Raw genomic sequence first — 22,208 nt, forward strand, 5'->3', positions numbered from 1 at the left:
CCTGCCTCTCCTGGGGTAACTGGAGCAGAACAGAGAGGATCACAAGCCATTCTGATGGTGAATTTTAATTAACACCGTCTAGCAGACACCAAAATGCAATAGTTATTCTCACTCCACCCTCCCAATACTGCTAACCTCAAAATTCTCTTAAAAAAAATTTTTTTAATATTTTTTAAGAGAAAGACAGCGTGAGCAGGAGAGGCAGAGAGAGGGAAATACAGAATCCAAAGCAGGCAACGCTCTGAACTGTCAGCCCAGAGCCTGACGTGGGGCTCAAACTCGCGAACCATGAGATCATGACCTAAGCTGAAGTCTGTGCTTAACCGACAGAGCCACCACCCAGGTGCCCTTCAAAATACTCTTTTCTGCTGGAGCCCTGGGTTCTGCCTCGCCCCTCTGCAGGCTGCTGTGCTCAGATTCATTCAGTAGGAGCTGAAGCCTCCGTCAGGGCTGAACTCCCTCCCCAGTCCTGCCCATAGAGACATGGCCTCAGAACGGTCAGAGGCAACGAGATGCCATGGAGACAAACTCCTTGTCCCTATAGGGCTGCATATGAGCAAGGGGCCACCCCAGTGTTACAAATACTGTCACTCATAATCTTTCCCATGAGCTGAGATGCTATGACACGTCAGTGTCTTCCCCAAGGGGCTCCATTGTGCTTGGGTTTCTGCTCTAGTCCCATCCCAGTGTTCACAGCAGATACCACACAGAACGCTTACTAGCCTTGAGAACACATAAATGATTTCCCCTTTCCTGCCTGCGATTCTGTACAATTCTGTATTTTTTTAAAAAAGGAAATGGCGTCACTTACCTCTTGATTCAATTTTTCTTTTCTTGTCAAATATTTCGCTTTTTCTTTTTCCATTTGTTCCTGTATTTCTTTGAGACGTTGGTTTTGGAATTCTAACTCTTTTTTCTCTGAGTTTATTTTGGTGTAAGTCTCATTGATGTAAACAGTGACAGCAGCTTTTTCTTCCATCGTGTGGTTGAGTGACAGCACCAACTTTTCGTGCCTCCTCACCAGCTCCTCTTGCTGCTCACTAGGAGGAAAGAACTATTCATGGCCCCAAACGTACGGCTTTGAGGAAAGGAATTTAAAGTCTGTTTGCTGAGATGACCACCACGGAGAGGGAAATTGTAAGGCAGGCTTATTTTAGAGGTGTATTTGTGATTACCTAAACTTGGTTGAGAGGAGGACAAAGGGAACCACAAGACAAATGTCAATCTTGCAACTGTTTACCACTGCAGAAATGTCATGTGGTCCTACCTCACCCCCCACCCCCACATACCAGGAAATAACTATGGGTTATTTTCATTTCAAGTGTACAGAGATTCAAAAACAGTTTTGAACAGATGAATGGAATCTGACCAAATGGCTTGATATGTAGCATTGCCATAACTATCTTACCCCGAGACATCCAGTTAAGTCAAAGGAAGATAAACCTCTCACCATCCCCTCCAGCCACCTTCTTATGCCATTGTCCTGCACGGAGGACCCAGGAGAAAGCGAGCCTTCCTTTGACAGACAGGAGTCAGAGAGGAGAGAGGAAAGTCTATCTTGAGTGTTCAGAAGAAGCTTGAAAACTAATTTGAATGCTCTTACCCTCTCCGAGCTGCAGCGAAATCTGAGTTCAGGAAGAGACATTAACCTCACATATCTTTTTCTGGCCACATCCATCTGAGAAAGACCTTAAGATTGTGAGAGGAGCCCTTGGGTGGCTCAGTCAGTTGAGCATTCAAATCATGCTTTCAGCTCAGGTCATGATCTCAGTTTTGAGTTCAAGCCCCACGTCAGGCTCTACGCTGATAGCAAGGAGTCTGTTTGAGATTCTCCCTCTCTTTCTGCCCCTCCCTGCTTGCACTCTCTCCGTCTCTCTCAAAATAAATAAATAAACTTAAAAAAAAAAATGATTGTGAGAAACACCTACCCCAGGACTAACAATACAGGACTTGAAGGAGGGACATTGGCACCATTTCTACATTTTCCTTTTTTAAAACTCCTAAAATGTAAAGACCTTTTTCCTCTCTCTAGTCCCCAGGGCTAAAGACTTTAGTTCAGGGGGATTGTGTGCAAAGGCTCAGGAAAATGGAAACAGGTTGTTGGTAAGTTTATTTTCCAGAAGTCAATTCTACCATGGAAATGCAATAAAAAGCCTAGAGTAGAGAGGGTAAGATAATGGGTGCTTTGTGGGTCTAGCAGAGGATTCCTTCTAAGAATGAATCAACCTAAGGAGCAAAGCAAAACAAAACAAGTCAAATAAAAAAAAAAAAAACCTAGGTGTATTGAGATGGGTTGAGAAGACAGCACCCAAACTGAACACAGGACCTAAGGAAAAACCCACCCAAAGAGCTTTCAGTTTTTGAGGACTGTCCAGGAGAGGTCTGTTAGAGAGTGTTGGCATCTTGATACGCATCATTCTTTGAAAAGTGGATGCAACGAGATTGGACCTTGGGGACACTAGCTTATCAAGAAACCCACCTTATGCTTATGGTTTGCCTTTCTATAAAGATTTCTCTAGAACGGTGATTCTTACAGTGTGATCAGGACCAGCAGCCTAAGCATCACCTGGGAACTTGCTAGAAATGCAAGTTCTTATTCCCACCCCCTAGACCTACTAAATAAGAAACTTGGGAGCTTTCTAGTAATTTGTGTTTTAACAAGCACTCCCAAGTGATTCTGATGCACACCCAAGTTTGAGAATCATTGGTCTATGGAGGTGTGATGTGCTGGCCAACTGACTTGAGTATTCCAGCTTGGGTATTATCTTCCTTGTGATTAGTTTAGAAATTGGTAGTTTAATTCATACAGCAGACTGGCGATTGTGACTGGCATGCACCATACATAAATCTGCACTGTGAATCCCCAATAGGTGTTAAAGTTCTCATGTACTTTCTTTTTCATAGAACGTCCCCCAGAACAGGTGCTCTGAAGGCCTAATATGGGAGAGGCATCCTGGACCTTGAATTCTCCCCCTAATTCCTGATGCTTTGCACCGAGCAACTTTCTGATTATTGTAGCTTCCCAAGAAGATTTCTCTCTTTCATGAGGGCTCTTTGAACATTTCTTCGTCTAACAAACCGACATTCTGATATCTACGCATTCGTCTTGTAAATTTGCTCATAAGGCTGAGTTGTTCTTAAGGTTTTGTTGGTTTTTCTTTTAGAAGGTATCTCTTCCTCCGTGAGCTGCATAAATTCAAGCTTGTAATCCACATTTTACAGATGGAGAAAATGAGGCGCACAGGGGTGAAGTTCTGGCACACAGCTCAAGAAAAAAGGAAAGAAACTAACAAGTGTCAGAATCTGAGCAACAGGCAGTTTTATATATATATGAGTTATATATCTCTCCTTTAATTACAGATAAAATTTAGAACCCTCTGCTGGGAACCAATCTCATCCTCAGACCTCCAGTAGTTTATGGCTGAATATCTTTAAGAAACTAACCTAGCCACAATATACCAAGGTCGATACTATATTTATATATATAATATTATATAATATATAATATATAATAATTATATATATATATATATATATATATATATATATACACATATATATTATATATATATATATATATATATATATAATACCCAGAAAGACTTCTTTTTAGTGTTGGAGTTTGTAAACTTAATTTTACTAAAATGGAAACCATGGGGTGCCTGGGTGGCTCAGTCGGTTAAGTGTCTGACTTCGGCTTGGGTAATGATCTCACGGTTCATGAGTTCGAGCCCGCGTCAGGCTCTGCTGACATCTTGGAGCCTGGAACCTGCTTCAGATTCTGTGTCTCTCCCTCTCTCTCTGCCCCTCCCCGCTTGCATTCTGTCTCTCTCTCTCTCTCTCTCAAAAATAAATAAACATCAAAACAAAAATTTTGTCTGCCTCTGTTTGGAGGGGGCTTGCAAGGACGTGTATGACTTACACACAGTAGCTGCTGCTGAGAAGCTGGATGGCCTCTGAAATGTTACAGGTCTCCTAACTGCAGTGGTGAAAGAAGTTTTTGCTCTCCTCCCCAGCTCTGCGCAGTCATCACACACCCCTCAGCAGTCAGGGTCATCTGCTAGAAGTGATACCCCCCTCCTACTTACCCTGTACCAGTTCAGAAACAGAAGGCAAACCCCTTAGGATAATTTTCACACTCCAGTCACAGACCCCAACTCCCTCATGTACCAAATTAAAAAAATACATACCCTAGAATTTCATTAATTTTTTGCAGATCAAGTATTTTCTTCTTCAGGAACTCTATTTCATTATTCATCCTTGTAACGTCCATTTGTAATTGATTTATCTCAAAAAGATTTAATCTGCGGGCATCTCTGACACATTCTTAAAAGTAAATGGAAATGTCACTAGATTATTTGAGAAACAGCACAGTTGTACATACTGACTTTTCCATTTTTTTAATATTTGTTTATTTTTGAGAGAGACAGAGACAGGGAGTGAGTGGGGGAGGGGCAGAGAGAATCCACGGACCGTGAGATCATGACCTGAGCCGAAGTTGGACACTTGGCCAACTGAGCCACCCAGGCACTCCTGTAATGCTCTTTTAATTATGTTCCTGTATCAGACACCTCTTACCCCTTTGGGTCCTCTCAATCTTACCTATCAATTATTTCCCTTATTTCATCTGCTGCTATTGATAGGGAAAAATAGGATAAAATAGGCAGAGAAGGAAAGGATTAGGGCCTGGGGTCCCTGGATGGGGAAAGACACATATTTTGGAACAATGCTGGGAATTTCTAACTAGAGCAAACCCCCTTAGGCGTAAGGTCCCTCTTAAGAATGTAACAGATACCACCTACTCCCCCTCAGGTTCCCCTCCGGAATTTGACAATCAAAATACTTAGCTAAACCATAAAACTTAGGTTATATGAGGGACAGTATGACCCATCTGACTCTTCACACAATGGAATCCAACCAGTCAGGAATGGGCAACCCAGCACCTTGAGTTGTCAAGCCAACAAAGATGGGACCTGAGAAGGAACAAGGGGGAAGGGAAGGGGGGGCTGACCAGAACCTTATAAAACAAGGACCCTTGCGTGTGGTCGCAGGCATTCACTTTCAAATGTCCCTTCTTTGTAAAGACAGTTTTCATACTATTCTTCTTTTCTAATCTTATACTCCAGTAAACTTTTCCATGCTGTTCATTTTGCGTCCACCTCTTCACTCTTCGAAGTGGTGAGACAACGAATCCTGGGTGTTGAGGTAAAAATTCCTGCAGCGCTATGGTGACCAGCTTTCTATGGGCTCTGAACAACCTCAGACTGGTGCAGTCTGGCAGAACCTCATTCCTGCTTATTCTATCCGCTTCTCACCTCCAGTCTAGGACCTTCTTGTCACCTCTCCCGTGAGACTTCTTTATGCACGCATACCCATGCTCGTGTAACTTGAAGTGTGGGAGGCCGGTGAACGCTAGACTGATGACAGACAGGAGCTGGTGCCTGGACAGTCCAGAGAAGATGTAGCCGTGTATCTTGGGACATGTTCCTATACTAACTTAGTTGTGTTTAGCGGCAGTCAGCATGGTATTGCACCCCATATCAGCGTTCTCTTCTCCCTGCTTTTCTCTCCTTATCCCGCCCTCCTCCTCTTTGGATTGTGCCCCCAAATATCAGTGTAAAAGCCTCTGGCTCTGCTTTCTGGGGGGAACTGAGTGTGTTAATTCATGTGTCATTCTTGTGTGATTGTGTGATCATTCATCAACAAATAACAAATCAGTGTAATCACATAAGACTTCAGAAGCATGATAGATATAAATACAAAAAAATAAAATTTTTAACACTGCTTAGAAGGTCCTGGACTAGCCATTTCCACCCCATAAATTCTCTAGAAACTAGCCGGTAGCTCCATCTGAGAGAGATAGGTTATTTTTCTAAGGCTACTTATTAAGTTTGCTTATTGTAGCAGGGCATCCTGAACTTTTATGTCTCAAATAGGCATATATATCACCTGGGGATATTATTGAAATAAAGATTCTGAGAGACTAAGTCTGGGATGGGCCTAGAGATTCTGGATTTTATAACAAGCTTTCAGATGCTGCTGATCCAAGAACCATACTTTGAGTAGCAAAGCTTTATAACCTAAGACCAATTAACTTTACTTGGTTAAGTATTCAGTGTCTATCAAGAATCTCTTTAGCTAATATGCTATTTACTTTCCTTCTAAATATTTTTCCTGATTATAAAAGTAACCCAACACATTCTTAATTCTCCCTTCAGCACAGACTCTTTTTTTTCTGTATATAGAGTTTGTCATATTTTTCCTGCCAAACTAGAGTAATACCATGCATATTGTTTTACAGCTGACTGTGTCACTCAGTGTCTAATTAGGAGACAGAAATCTTATAAATAAAACAGGGAAATTTTAGTATAGAGAATTATTGACTCTAACAGGAGGTTAGAGTAATGAGGGATCGAATGGTAAGAAAGAAAAGAGAACTCTAAAGGATTCAGGAACAGCAGACACGAGGAGCAGCTACTACCCCCAGGGGCCGAGAGGGTTCGTTCAAGGAAGCAGCAACTCCAGCCCTGGGAACCAGGCCTCACTGGAAAGTGCTGTGGCTCACTGGGCACAGAAGTTCTTGAAATGCTGGGCTGGTAGAACTCATGGAAATCTACCTTCTGGAGGAATTGAGGGGACCTGTCCGCAGGGAGTTGCCATACTTCAGAGCTCACTGCCAAACCACCCGAAGAGCGCCAGGGAAGCTGTTCACAGGCTGGTGCCTCACTGGTAGCAATCTACCATGAAGCTGCCCCAGGGGTACTGGAGGAAGCAGCCGGGCACTGTGGACAGCCACACGTGGCAGGAGCCCGGCATGGAGAGGCTGTGTGTGCTCCAAGAGCTGGCTGAGAGGAGCACCCTGGGACCAGAAAGAGCACCGCTTTTTCTTCCAGTGTCCCTCCAGGGTTCTCTCCTGATGAAACGTTGTGGCAGCTGGTACAGGGGGAAATTACAGGACCCATCTCTCTCCATACCGAGCAGACAACGAAGGTAGATTTGGAGCTGCACGCAAGGCAGTAAATGGATAATGGGAACATCTACTTAAAAAGTGTTTTGTTGTTGTTGCTGCGGTTTGTTTTTTGTTTTGTTTTTAATGTTTACTTACTTTGGGAGGGAGGGAGGGAGGGAGGGAGGGAGGGGGAGAGAGAGAGAGAGAGAGAGAGAGAGAGAGAGAGAGAGAGAGAGAGAGAGAGAGAATCTGAAGCAGGTTCCAGGCTCTGAGCTGTCAGCACAGAGCCCGACGCGGGGCTTGAACCCAGGACTGCCAGATCACGACGTGAGCCAAAGTCAGACGCTTAACTGACTGAGCCACCCAGGTGCCCCCAGTTTGTTTTGAATTTAAACCACTGGGTTGGGGGAGGCGGAGGTTACACGGTAACAAGCTTTGGAGCGGTGATGACACTTGGGAGTTGTTCTACACTGAGCAAGGGAGGCAGACTTTTGCATTCTCACACTGACTGATCACAGAGTATGGGCTGCACGTGGAGAGAGAATGCTCCAGGATAGGGCAGGGGATGGTTTCAATTCCTGCAGAGGACCTGAGCTCTGAGGCTCACAAGCCTTAGTCAATATTCCTGGAAGCTGGGGAAATCAGGTTGGAGCCTTACTGTATACCACATACAAAATTTAACAAAAGGTGAATAAAAAAACCTAAATATAAGAGCTAAACCTATAAAACTCTTAGAAGAAAACATACAAGGAAATCTTCATGACATTGGATTTAGCAATGATTTCTTGGATATGACACCAAAAGCATAGGCAGCCAAAGAAAATCCTAAGGGCACCTGGGTGGCCACTCGGTTAAGCGGCCGACTTTGGCTCAGGTCATGATCTCGTGGTTGGTGGCTTTGACCCCGCATCAGGCTCTGTGCTGACAGCTCAGGGCCTGGAACCTGTTTCGGATTCTGTGTCTCTGTCTCTGCCCCTCCCCTGCTCGCGATCTGTCTCTCTCTCTCAAAAATAAATAAACGTTAAAAAAAAGAAAAAAAAACATTGACAAATTGAACTAAATCAAAATTTGAAACTTTTGTGCATCAAAAGTCAGTATCAACACAGTGAAAAGGGGACACCTGGGTGGCTCAGTCAGTTAGTGGATGACTCTTGATCTTGGCTCAGGTCATGATTTTATTAATTGTGAGATCAAGCCCTGCACTAGGCTCTGTGCTGACAGCATGGAGCATGCATGGGATTCACTCTCTCCCTCTCTCTCTTCCCCCCAACCCCGCCCCAGCATGCATGCTCTCTCAAAATAAAAATTTAAAAAAAAATAGTATGAAAAGGAAAACCATGGAACAGGTTGAAATATTTTCAAACAATATACTTGATAAAGGATTAACACCCAGACTATACAAAGAATTCTCACAACTCAATAACAACCAAACAACCTAGTTAAAAGATGAGCAAGGTACCCGAATAGATATTTCTCCAAAGAAGATATCCCAATGACCAAAAAGCACATGAAAAAATGCTCAACATCATTAATCATTAGGGAAATGCAAAACAAAACCACAATGATACAGCATTTCACATCCATTAGGATGACTATATTAAAAAAAAAAAAAAAAAAAAAAGAACAGAAAGGAACAAATGTTAACAAGAATGTGAAGAAATTGGGATCCTTGCACTTCTGGGGTGGGAATGTAAAATACTGCAGCCACTGTGGAAAACAGTATGGCAGCTTCTCAAAACTTAAAGTACCCCCTTACTATACAATCCAGCAATTCCCTTCTGCATATATGCCCAAAAGAATCGGAAGTAGGGACTCTAATAGATATTTGCACCAAATAAATACATTTGCATCAACTAAATAATTATGTATTTATTTATTTTGAGAGAGACAGAGAGAGTGTGAGCAGGGGAGGGGCAGAGAAAGAGGGAGAATCTTAAGCAGGCTCCGTGCTGTCAGCCCAGAGTCCATCAGGGGCTCAAACTCATGAAACTGTGAGATCATGACCTGGGCCAAAATCAAGAGTTGAAGTTCAACTGACTGGGCCACACAGGGGCCTCAGCACCCTCATGTTTACAACGGCTTTGTTCACAATAGCTAAAAGGTAGAAACAACCCAAGGGCCATCAGTGGATGAACAGGTAAACAAAACATGGTATACACACACAGTGGAATACTGTTCGACCTTCAAATGAAAGAAAATTCTGACACATGCTACAACGTGGATAAAACTCGAAGACATGCCAAGTGAAATTAGTCACTAAAGGAAAGTACTGTATGGTTCCACTTATATGAGGTACCTATATAGTCTCTAAACTTACAGGGACAGAAAGTAGGATGGTGGTTTAGGTGAGTCAAGTTGCCTAATTTAATTCGATAAATACCAATTTGGAATGGGCTAATCCAGATATTTTGGTCTATTTAGAAACTAAAATATATAAGTTCAAGTTTTATATATATCATTTCCACTTACAATATGAGGGAAAATGATGATGGATCTGTGTTTGTGTAGTGTATTTTTTCTAGCTACATTTTGACAGAAAATAATGATTAAACTTGTCTTATTACAAGCAGTAGGCTCAATTTTCTTCTAAGATAAACTAAGTTTCTACAGTTGATAACCTTCAAGTACCTTCCAATTCTCTGCCAATGCTATTGGGAAGAGTTTCCAGTAGGAAATATAGTCTGCTGAGTTCCATGCTTTCAATTTCCAGGAGATCAATTGTGGCTTTTCTCATTTCTTCCTGAAAATTTAAATTACATATTTAAAAAGTTAAAGCATTAAAATAATAAAATTGATTTCCCAGGCAATGCCCCATTGTAAACATTTTCAGAGATCAAACTTTGATTTTCATTCAATACTTTCTGCTTTTATTTTTATTTGGAATAGAAAAATAACTATTCCATAATCAGTTTTTAAGGTGTCATTGTTAACTTATCTTTTAATCTTTGCAGATTTCCTTCTCAGAAATCATGTTTCTTTGTTTCTTGCATGCAGCTTCAATCAACTTAAAAGGAAAGACTCCAACAAAAAGGGTAATGCTGAGAAAAATCTCCTTCATTAAAAAATGGAAAATGCCTCTAGAAATGTGCTTAGGTATAAAAAGAACAATTTTTTTCTTTCTTTTTTCTTTTTTAAATACATACCTACAAATCTAAACAAATAGTCTGGTGGAGATTCTTGACCTTTTTTTGGTGGGGCTTATTTTTGAAAAAAGAAAACCATCCAAAAATGTTAGTGGAAAAAAATAGATAAATCATCTCTTCAATAAATGATTGTAATGTATATAGTTATTTTATGACCTGAGAAATCCATTATATTTTATGAGTAATAAAAAGCAGATAACATAATTATACATATAGTATGATTGCTTTTCTGTAAACAAATAAAATTCAAAACAGGCATCATCTATTCCCTGAAAGTGGGAAAGACATTCATCAAAGAGTTAATTATGATTATATTAATTTAGTTTGTTATTTTATGATTAGGCTGAGATCATGGTGGTTTTTACTTTCTTCCTTTTACTTGTCTATTTAAAAAAAAATCCAGGGTAAACTTTCAGAATAGTGAAAATTTGTTACTTTCAAAAACGGAGATTCCACAGCTCAGATATCACATGGAGACATACTAGATACTTTTAAGAAGTAACAATAAATATTTTGAGCCCTTCAAACTTGGGAGAAAAACGTAACCAAAAAGACAAAGCAGAGGTAAAGGTTTCCATGGGACCACAGTGCAGCACCACACAGACGCCTAGTATTTCCATATATGTATTCAATTAAGTGGGATCCTGAAGTATAATGCTGTAGTATACATACACAACTATATATAATCACAGAAAAATATAATTATAAAAGAGGTGAACTTTTCTCAGCAGTCTGCGGACTCAAACTCATTTACTTTACGCCACATTTCTACATTTTTAGGTATTTGATGTATAGTAGATTTTTATTCACTATTTTAAAATCAAATGAAGAGACCTCGCCATTCTCACTCTGTGGGGAAAGCACTGGAAACATCATCCAGGGCCCAGGAGGGCCCAGCTTGTGACACTTCAAAAGGAAATTCTTTAAATATTTCTTTGATGGGGCCAAGTTACCATAAAAAAGAGTTGCTTTGTTTTCACTGACTGGCACTGTCTGGTCAAATAATCTTTCAGCAGTTACATAAGAAATTGCTTATAACGAACTGAGTAAATTGGCACCGTGCATGGTTTATACATTGGGGTCAAGCATTTGCCCACGTGGCCCACCCCTTCACTGAGCTCCTTTAGCACAGGTACTGCCTCTCCTAAGCAGGCCGGCCTCCATCCATACATAGCACAGGTCCTTAAGTCAGTGTCCTGAATGGAAAACCAGGCAACATTCCACAGCTGATGAACACTGGGGCAAATGCTCAGTAAACTGAGGTAGAAATTTTCTTCACTCAAGGGAAATAGTTTCCCTATTCATCTATTCAAGTACCTTGAACAGAGGTGGTGCTAAATTAAAGGTTAATGAAGAAGTGGAAGATTGAAAAAAATAGCTCTTAGAGATAATACAATACCAATTTCTTAACAGCGATAGCAATGTCCTTAAGAAAGGTCCTAGCTTCTTCGTTGCATTTAAAATAGTCACTTTGCAGTGATTGTTCTAAAAAAGGAAAAAAATTAGAAAATGAAAGATCTCTTACGTGTTAGTCCAAATTCTATTTAACCTTTTAGATCTAGCTCAAATGCCTGCCCAGCTGAAAATTATATCTTCTATCTCTGAATTCTTCTAGTACTTAATATGAATCTCTTTTGAACATGTTTCCTATTTCATAGTATTCTAACTTAGGTATATATTTTATGCTTCTTGAAGGCAAACCCTATCTTTGCATCTCTCATGATAGAAAGAAGGAATCTGTATAGAATGGGACCAAAAATTCAACAAATACTTAGGAAAGGAAGAAATATAACATGCCTATAATGTAGGTGTGAGAATGTTTTCATATATATATTTGTATACATGTAAATATAATATTATGCAAAAAAACCCACTCATTTAATTAACTGTTTAAAAGTCCCTTATGTCACTTCTTTTTCTGTGCCAATATTTTAATCCTGGGATGAGAGTAAATGTTTGAAAATTGGTAGGTGTGACGAACACAGAACTTCTAGCCCTTTTCATTCCCTGACATATGAAAAGTGTCTCCTTTCCCTCATACACCGTAAGCAGGAGGCACATGAGAAGAGAGGCTTGTGAAATATTAGCAATGGTAATGGAGACAAGATACATAATGAGTGGAAAGAAGGAAGGGAAAAAGGATGAAAGGAAACAGGAGGGAGAACAGAGGAAGCTTTACTTACCTTGGCTCTGTCACCATTCATGTGAACACCATTCATGTTTTACATGTATTATGTAAGTTGATTACTATAATCTTAGGATGACTCCCATGTCACAGGTGAGAAATCTGACTTTTGAGTTTATGTCATATGTTCATGGTCACAGAACACAGATAAGAGTCTAGATTCAACCCAAGTTGGTGTGACTCAAGTCCTTGCCCTTAATGGTCTCTACTCTCAGGAGAGTAGACAGCAATTTCTGCCCTGAGTTCTGGGGAGCATGGATTCTCTTAATGAACGAAGCTCTCAAACCAAGTGAAAATCAGTTACTGGGTTTGCAAACACGTGTGCGTTAGGAAGAGCCAGGCACTGCCTGTTATCTCCTTCCCCTTCTTCTAATGGAATGAATGAGCACAAGCTGTTCCCACTTGCAAACAGGCTGGAGAGCTGCGTATTTGATAACCCACACCTGAGGCTTAATGAAGTTTTTTTTTTTTTCTTCCTACAAAAAACTTTCTTAAAGTCCAGAAATTATTCGCAGAAAAATATTTGCACATCGAAGTGCTGGGATTAAATGCACATGCCGATCTAGAGATGGAGTATAAAGAGAATTCAAGGCCCTAGCTCTATCATTTGGCAATGACCTTGGGCACCTGTAACTCATTTAGGTCTCTGGTGGTTAACATTCTTCATGATAATATTCATCCAAGCTTATCTCATAGGAATTGTGAAGTTAAATTAGTTCATCTAAGAAGAAAAAAAGAAACTATCCCAAACTAATAGTAACATTATGATAAAAGTCAAGATGATTACCTTGAACCCATGAGAAGCTGATGTTAAAGAGAGGAGATGCTTTGTTGTTTGGCCTAAATGGTTTATGAGCTAAACGAAATGCCCTTTCTTGGACCATATCTTACCTTAAACTTAGGTGCCTTGATTGCAGGTTCAGCTTTCTAACTGAAGAGGCATTTTAACCTGGACCTATCCAAGGTATCATGTTTGCATCCACTAAACATTCATGTCTAATTTTCATTGTCTAACACAACAGGAACTTCTTAAACACTCCCTTTCTTGTTTGCCTGTTAAATTCTCCACTTTACCGTGGCAAAATGTTGGAGGAAGTTAACTTGCAAAGAAAAGGCAAGAAGGGAGAAGCTGAAATTAAATGCATAATCTTTTTTTCTTTTGTTTTTTTAAAAGTAGGCTTTGGCCCAACAGGGAGCCCAAGGTAGGGCTTGAGCTAAGGAATCTGAGATCAAAGGTCCACCCTTAACTCACCAAGCCACCCAGACACCCCTGAAATTAAATGCATCATCTAAATGCGGGTGGACACCCCAGTCTCAGGCAAATGGCAGTGGCCTGAGAGTTAAGGATTTGTCCAGGATTTGTCACCAGTCATTAGTGTGAGCTGGGCCAAGTCACTTTAGTGGCACTAGAGCAGGAGAGCTGAACCCTGGGTCCCACCAAGCCGCCTCTCTCTCCCCCAAGGAACCTGAGGAGGCTCTGCTTCAGCCAGGGACTCCTGGGGTTCCCGCAGGCAGGTCCCCACTGAGGGAGGCTCACCCCCCAGCCCCCCCCCCCCCCACCCCACCCAGTGCCAGCTAGATGCCACTTCCGAGGCCTCTCCCTTCCTCCCTGCGCCCGCAGGCTTCTTACCCACAACAAAGAGCTGCTCCAGCGCAGCGGTCGCGACCGAGGAGCCCAGGGAGGAGGGGAAGGTGCATAATTCCAAGGAGGGGCCGGTGGAGACGGCTGCTGCCTGCAGCAGCACCTTCCGGCTGAACCCCAGCTCTGGGGACCAGGAGCTCAGGGCCATCTTGCTGCCCCTGCGCGTTGCCTACCAGGCCTGACGCCGCCGGGGCTGCCGGTTGCCACGGGCAACAGAGACGCGAAGGCCCGGGGCGCCCCCTGGGGTAGATACCTCCCAAGTAAAAGAACCTGAAGTTAAAAGAAATTTCAACCACAATAATTAAGCGATCCTGGAGGGCTGGGCCGCTCTTCAGCCGTCCTTTCCTCCTTCATTTTGCATTTCTTTAGCCTGGGTCCGGGATTTCTCTTGGGCCACTGGAATCATACTAACGATCACTTTTGAACACACTTCTGTGTCAGGTACTACAGGATGAGCTTTCTGGACAGCAGCTGGCTTAATTTTCACAAAGACTTTGTGAGGCAGGTTCAAGTACGATCTCCCCTTTTTACTGTCGAGGAAACAGGCAGGGGTGACTAAGTGATCTGCCCAGGGTGACAGAACATAATTTTGGATTTAAAGTGGAGTCTATGTAAATCTCTCCACTATGCTGCAAAAACCCTCTTCTAGAACCTTCCCTGTATCTTCTGGTCTATCACTGAGCACATTTTTATGTTGAATCAGTGATTCTCCTCTGTCTTCTTGTCAAAGGATGAGCTCTTGGAGGCAGGGATATTATTTCTTTTTCTCTGCATCTCGAAAATTCCGCCCAGTGCCAGGCTCAGACTGAGGGCCACTGTTAGTTCCCCTTTCCTCTGATTGGTGAGAAATCAGCAAAGATGCTTTAATCCTCATCTTATAACTTTACAGATGGCAAAATCAAAATGATAGTAACAATGACAACAGCCATCATTTGTTAAATGCTTACTACGTTCAGGCACCTCCTAAGTCCTTTACAGTAACCCATTTAACGTTTAAAATATCTTCTGAGCTAGGTATTATTTCCCGCTTTCAAAGGACGACACTGAGCCTATGCCCTGAGTCACTATGCTATACTGCCTTGGAGAAGACGTGGCACACCAATAACAAAACTAGTTCCAGAATCCAGACCTCCTTCCAGGGAGAGCCATATCCTGGCAGTGAACACTCTCCTGGGTACCCCCTTCTGCTAGACTTGGTCTATTGGCATTCAGATCTCTCCCTGCTTTTCTGTGCACCCCTCTGTGTGGCAGGGGCCAAAACCTGGAAACTACATTTCTCAAATACTCTTGCCAGATGGTTTCCTACGGTCCACCAACAGGGGACACTAGTGGGACGTTAGCGGGTTGGAAGCCATTCTCCAGGAGTGGCAGTTTCAGACCACCATAGTTGAGTGCAAGTCCCAGCCGTTTTGGTGGCTGCAGAGATGGCAGGAGTGGGAGCCACTACCTCCTGCAGTCTGCAACTGCTCAGCAGTCAGCGTGGGCGTGTGGGCATGGTGCAGGGCTGTGGCAGCTCTGTGGGTTCTTTATGTCCCCTTGGGTTCCTACAGACCTGTAGCACTTTCTTTCTTTCTTTCTTTCTTTCTTTCTTTCTTTCTTTCTTTCTTTCTTTTCTTTTTTTTTTTTTTTTGAGAGAGAGAGGGTGCAAGTGAGCGAGGGGCAGAGAGAGAGAGAGAAGTGGGACTCACCCAGGGGTCATACTTTACCCGGAGCAGGGCTTGTGCTCACCCTAAGCGGGGGACAAGCTTGCCTGATGTGGGACTTGAACTCACCAACTGTGAGATCATGACCTGAGCCAAAGTCAGATGCCCAATGACGGAGCCACCCAGGCACCCTAAATTCCTCTATCCTTGAGCTACATAGACTGGACCATCCCAAGCCAACCTTTATGCTGTTACCAGAATGTTCTTTCTACTACCTCATTTGGACCACATTGCTCTCATTGTCTATGAATGAGGACAATCCCTAAGGGGGCACTCAGTGCCCCCTTCCGCCCTTACTGGATTTTTTTTTTTTTTTTTAGATTTTATGACATTTTATGTCTATTTCCTTCTTGTTCCTATTCTTTTTCCTGAACATGCTTTCTGAGGTATTTCCAGCTTCTACTTTGACTCATAGTTCCTTTTATGTGGGATGACCTTTACAAAATCCAAATCATCCTTTTCAAAAGGAACTTTATTAATCCCCAAATAGAAATCTAGGCAAACAACATGAACAAGGACTTCATAAAAGAAAAAAAAATCCCATATTGAAAGAACATTTAAAGAAATTAGCAGTCAAAGAAAAAATAATGCACCCATTTTCCTCATCATATTGTTAAGATTAAAAGGAATAATAATTCAAAATGTTGACACTAGGAGTGTGAATAGTATACTATACCTTGTCCTCCAGACAATTTGGAAATACACATAAGAAGTCTTAGCATATAGCAATACTTCTAAGAACTGTTTCTTAAAAAATCATTACAGGTGTATCCACGGACACTAGCATGATCTTGTTTATTTCGGTTCTATTTTAAATAGTAAAATATTACAAAGAGCGAAAATGGTTTATGGTAGGACACTGGTTTTATTTTTTATTTATAATTTTTTTCAAACGTTTATTTATTTTTGAGAGAGAGAGAAAGAGCATGAGCGGGGGAGGTGCAGAGAGAGAGAGAACAGAGGATCCAAAGTGGGCTCTGTGCTGACAGCAGTGAGCCTGATGTGGGGCTCGAACTCAGGAGCCATGAGATCATAATCTGAGCTGAAGTCAGACGCTTAACGAACTGAGCCACCCAGGTGCCCTGGGACACTGGTTTTAAATAATCCAAGGGACAGCTGTGTGGCATATCCTGCGAGAGGCAGGCCACCCTGTAGTTAAGAGCATGTTTATGAGGTAAAGTGAGAACTACCACTAACCAGATGAGTGTCTCTTGAGCAAGTTAATCTCTCTATGGATGCCCTCCAGGGTCCTGGTTCTGAAGGGATGGTGGTGGTTATAATAGTTCTTAGTCCATGGCATTGTTGTAAGGATTAAATTACGTCAGCATTTAATGCTGTGTTCAACACGTGGTATATACTCAAAAAACACTAATGGTAAAATAATAATGTGGTAGCTATTAAAAATAACGGGTAGAAATTTACACACACACACACCCACACACACAGTTCCCACGAGATTAAGTGGAAAAAGCAAGTAGCAAAAGAGAGGTGTAATATTCAATTTTTATATATCCATATAAATGAATACAGTGTATACAGGTATATATCTCTATATGCATATGCATGGGACATGGTCTGGAAAGGATTATTCAGTAAAACGTTCACTGTGGTTATTCCTGGTTAGTAAAATTATGGGTGTGTGTGGTAGGTAAAATAATGACTCCCCAAAATGTCCTTATCCCTGGAACTTCTGACTCTGTTATGTTACATGGTAAGGGATAATTAAAGCTGCAGATGGAATTAGGGGTTATAATCAGTAGACCTTGAGATAGGGAAAGTATTCTAGATTATCCAGATGGGCCCAGTGTAACCACAAGAGTCCCTAGAAACGGAAGGAGGGAGACAGGAGAATCAGTATCAGAGTTAGAGATTTAAAGACACTGCCTTGCTGCCTTTAAAGATGGATGAAGGGCCACGAGCCAAGGAATGCAGGTGGCCTCTAGAAAGTGGAAAAGGAAAGGAAAGAGATTCTCCCTTTAAATTTCCAGAAGAAACAGCCCCGCAGACCCCTTGATTTTCAGCCCAGTGAGACTTCTAAAGTCCAGAAGTGTAAGATAATAAATCTGTGTTGTATTAAGCCATTAAGTTTGTGGTAATTTGTTACAGCAGCCATAGGAAACTAATACATTGGGTAATGTGAACTTTTTTCTTCACAGCATTTCTGTATTTAAATATTTTTCCATAAGCATGTATACCTTTGTAGTTAGAAAAAAAAATAAAGCTTTTTAAAATAAAACATAAAGAAAACATATGCTTAATATAATTGTCTAAAAAATTTTTCTGATCCTTCAGTAGCTATAGATGCTGTTCACTGAGTCAAAAGCCACACCTCACTTCTCTTATGCATGTTTTTTACTTCAGTAATACAGATTTATGTTTCACTTAATATTTTTTAAGTTTATTTTTTTAGTAATTTCTATACCCAGTATTGGGCTCAAACTCATGACCCAGAGATCAAGAGTTGCATGCTCTTCCAGTTGAGCTAGTCAGGTGCCCCTGTTCCAGTTATTTTTTTTTTTTCAAATTTTTATTTATATTCTAGTTAGTTAACATATAGTCTAATCCTGGTTTCAGGAGCAGAATTTAGTGATTCATCACTTACATATAATAACCGGTGCTCATCATAACAAGTGGCCTCCTTCATACCCATCACCCATTTAGCTCATCCCCACTCACATCCCTCCATCGACCATCAGTTTGTGTTTGTTCTCTATTATTAAGAATCTCTTATGGTTTTCTTCCCTCTTTTTTCCCTTCCCCGTGTTCATTTGTTTTGTTTCTTAAATTCCACATATGACTGAAATCATATTTGTCTTTCTCTGACTGACTTATTTCACTTAGCATAATACATTCTACTTCCATCCATGCTATTGCAAATGGCAAGATTTCATTCTTTTTTATCACCGAGTAGTATTCCATTGTATATATAAACCACATCTTTATCCATTTATCGGTTGATGGACATTTGGGTTCTTTCCATAGTTTGGCTGTTGTTGATAATGCTTCTATAAACATTGGAGTACATGTGCCCCTTTTAATCTGTATTTTTGTATCCTTTGGATTAATACCTGGTAGTGCAGTTGCTGGGTTGTAGGGTAGTTCTATTTTTAACTTTTTGAGGAACCTCCATACTGTTCTCCAGAGTGGCTGCACCAGTTTGCCTTCCCAACAACAGTGTAAGACAGTTGCCCTTTCTCTGCACCCTCACCAACATCTGTTGTTTCCTGTGTTGTTAATTTTAGCCATTCTGACAGGTGTCAGGTGGTATCTCATTGTGGCTAACAGACACATGAAAAGATGCTCCCCATCACTCATCATCAGGGAAATACTAATCCAGTTAATATTTTTAAGGCAGACTTTTGCTCGGTAGCCAGGACCACATATTAGAATTCCCCAGTCCTATGCTGAAATGGATTTTTATTTATGGCTAACAAGTTGTTTTTGTTTACCTTTCACTGCTAACAGGGCCAAGAGAACCCAACTGCTGCCTGGAGTTTGACCCTTCAGTTGCATAAGAATATATATCCCCCTGTATTTAGGCTCATTGCAGTTTCTGCAGTATCTGATGTTTACATGCTCTTTGAGGATGATACCTCAAATTCTTAATTGTGTTTCTAGACCCTGGGTTAGACCCGGCCCACATACCATTCTTGGTAGATGTCTCAAGCATCTCACATTTGGAAAGTGGTTGCATGTTGTAGGGCTTGCATGCAACATCTCACATCTGGAAAGCGTTGTATGTTTAGTCTATCAAGATCCTTGATGGTTCAGTACTGGACCATGCTCAAATCCTTGAGAAGTGAGACTTCTAGCAAACTGAGTCTCTGTCGTCCTCACTCTTAATGTTACCAGTGCCAAATGCAGGGCCTAATATCTGGCACATGGCCTTGCCTCCCCATCAGTGGTTGGTCAATAGGATCTCTTTATCAGTTTATCTCTTTATCAGCTAACGATCATGCCATTGTTAACATGTTGTCTTTCATCGTCAGGCTTGTTGCTTCATGGTCACAGATGGCTATTGTAACCCCAGACATCATGCCCTTGTACAAATCAGGAAGAAGTGGAAAGGGGCCACATGTAGAAGCCCCTCCTCCCTTTCATCAGGGAAGGAAATCTTCCCAGAGTCCTTCCAACACACTTATGTCTCAATAGCCAGAGCTGGGTCACAAGGTCACCCACAAAAGGGACATTTACAACCGTGAGTGTCTGGATTTCCAGCTTCTGTGGAGTTGGCAAGAGAAGAGGCTTCCAAATAGCTAGAGGATTGCCAATGGAATGTCACCCACACATGTGTTCTCCAGACTAATATTTATCATCTGCAACATCAGGGCCAAACCAGTTGGTTGGGTGGGCCTTTCCTAGGGGTTGTAAGGGAATCAGTGAAGCTTCTAGGATGGAATAGAAAGGATGTCTTGGGGGCACCTGGGTGGCTCAGTAGGTTAAGCGTCCGATTTTGGCTCAGGTCATGATCTCGCGGTTTGTGAGTTCAAGCCCCACGTCAGGCTCTGTGCTGACAGCTCAGAGCCTGGAGCCTGCTTCAGATTCTGTGTCTCCCTCTCTCTCTCTGCCCTTCCTCTACTTGTGCTATCTCTTTCTTTCAAAAATAAGTAAGCGTTAAAAAAAATAAAAAAAGAAAGCATGTCTTGGTTCTCCCCTATATTGGTAAGATCTCCCCCATTTAAGCCTTCACATTGATTTTATGCCTAGGTAAGCAAGATGGTTATACATTAAACAAAGATTCCCTACCCCTTGGACTTCTCGCAGCTTCTAAAGTGCTTATCTCAAAGTTAGGCTATAATTCTCAGCTTCCGTGACTCCATCACACAGTCATTTGTGGCAAAATGGTAGGAAGAGCAAGTCCCCTAGTTAATGCCAGATTGTTAGAGAAGCAAACAGATGGATTAGTGCCCCCTGATGGGAGTTATGCCAAACCAGGAAAACAAGGCATTACCAAAGAAGGGTAGACTATGTTGGTGTTTGGAGCAGCACGTGATTAAGAGTTCTCCTTTTCAGGGGCACCTGGGTGGCTTAGTTGGTTAAATATCCAACTCTTGATTTTGGCTCAGGTCATGATCTTGTGGTTCACTGGATCAAGCCTCACCTTTGGCTGTGTGCTAACATCAGAGATGCTTGGGATTCTCTCTCTCCCTCTCTCTCTCTGCTCCTCCCCCACTTGCATTTGCATTCACTCTAACAAATATTTTTTTTTTTTTTAAAAAAAGAGTTCTTTTCGACTTTGTCTCTTGACTACTTGTTTTCATCCATCATCGGCAATTTCTTAGGGCTAGACAGATTTGGATCAAATAGTGATGGCATCATTTGCTAGTGATTTTAGATTGGTTTGGGTAGTTTAACCTCTTAATCTCCATTCTTCATTTGAAAAATGGGATTTTACACACTGGGATTCTGAAGCTTAAGCAGAATAATGATGTCCTTACCACAGACCCCATGCTATTTCCTATCTTTTCCTTCCAATAAATGGAAAATAAAAAACATTTCTTCTGGGGGTGCCTGGGTGGCTCAGTCGGTTGAGTGTCCGACTTCGGCTCAGGTCACGATCTCACGGCTCGTGAGTTTGAGCCCCGTGTCAGGCTCTGTGCTGACAGCTCGGAGCCTGGAGCCTGCTTCATATTCTGGGTTTCCCTCTCTCTCTCTCTGCCCTCTCCTGCTCACGCTGTCTCTCTCTCTCAAAAATAAATAAAATAAACATTAAAAAAAATTAAAAAAAAAACATTTCTTCTGAAATACAAATGCTAATGTCCTTTCTGTGCCCCTCACCTTCCCTAAACCTCTCGGTCATTCAAACATTAGTAAAAATTGTTGTAATTAAATCAAAAGTTGCTGTCCCAGAGGTGGGAAGTTGGTTTTGTTTCCATGTCCTGTCTATTGGATGGCAGGGACTGCCTAGCGTGCTCAGTTAGGGAGCGTTTTGAGGGCAAACATTGGCACAAAGGGAAAGAGCCTGCCAGGCACCAGAGAAAGCCATGGCTGCACATGAGCCAACATCTGACTTATTGGTTCACGTGTTGATTGGGTGCTTGCTGTGTGCTGAACATTGTGCGAGCACTGAGCACATACAACAGAGGCCTATAGTGGTATCGGGGAAGGCCTCTCTGAGGAACGGACACCTGAGCCATGAGAAGGAGCTGGATTTCTCTTGTTACTCTCTTAGCGAAGGAAAATCAGGGTTCGGAGAGAGAGAACACAAAAAGAGTACAGTGAAAGAAGAGGAAGGTGAGAGAGTAGAGGTAGGAATCTGGAGATGTCAGCTTGTCAATCTCACAAGATCCTCCTTTCTTCTTGTTATGCCTAGAGGTTTACTTTCTCTGATGAATCCAGATCAATTGGATCTGGCTTTGTCACATCCTAACACTCTAATCAGTGCTTTGACTAAACACATGGATAAGATCTGTCCTCTGTTCTTAAGAAAATGGCCCAGAAGTTAGGGGAAAAGGGTAGCTTCTGAAGTACAGTTCACAACCAAGTGTAATTCCTGTATGGTATAGGGTGGTATCACACCCCCAGAGCATTTTGTGCTCTTACAACATGTGCATTTTATAACTGCTGCCATGAGTTATGTAGTCTT

At 41.8% G+C, this 22,208-nt stretch overlaps 1 protein-coding gene across 1 annotated transcript in view; it reads right to left on the reverse strand.

Moving 5' to 3' along the window:
• CCDC175 (coiled-coil domain containing 175) overlaps positions 1–14,082 on the reverse strand; it is a 74,922-nt gene extending 60,840 nt beyond the window's left edge. The window contains exons 1-5 of the mRNA XM_042943385.1: positions 13,908–14,082; positions 11,492–11,577; positions 9,578–9,689; positions 4,191–4,326; positions 812–1,040 (exon numbers count right to left, since the gene is read on the reverse strand). Coding sequence (XP_042799319.1) covers positions 812–1,040; positions 4,191–4,326; positions 9,578–9,689; positions 11,492–11,577; positions 13,908–14,067 — 723 coding nt within the window. The 5' untranslated portion in view covers positions 14,068–14,082. The remainder of the gene's footprint in view (positions 1–811; positions 1,041–4,190; positions 4,327–9,577; positions 9,690–11,491; positions 11,578–13,907) is intronic.
• Between the last annotated feature and the right edge of the window lie 8,126 nt (positions 14,083–22,208).

Source organism: Panthera leo, chromosome B3, assembly GCF_018350215.1.
Source record: "Panthera leo isolate Ple1 chromosome B3, P.leo_Ple1_pat1.1, whole genome shotgun sequence".
Classification (NCBI taxonomy): Eukaryota; Metazoa; Chordata; class Mammalia; order Carnivora; family Felidae; genus Panthera; species Panthera leo.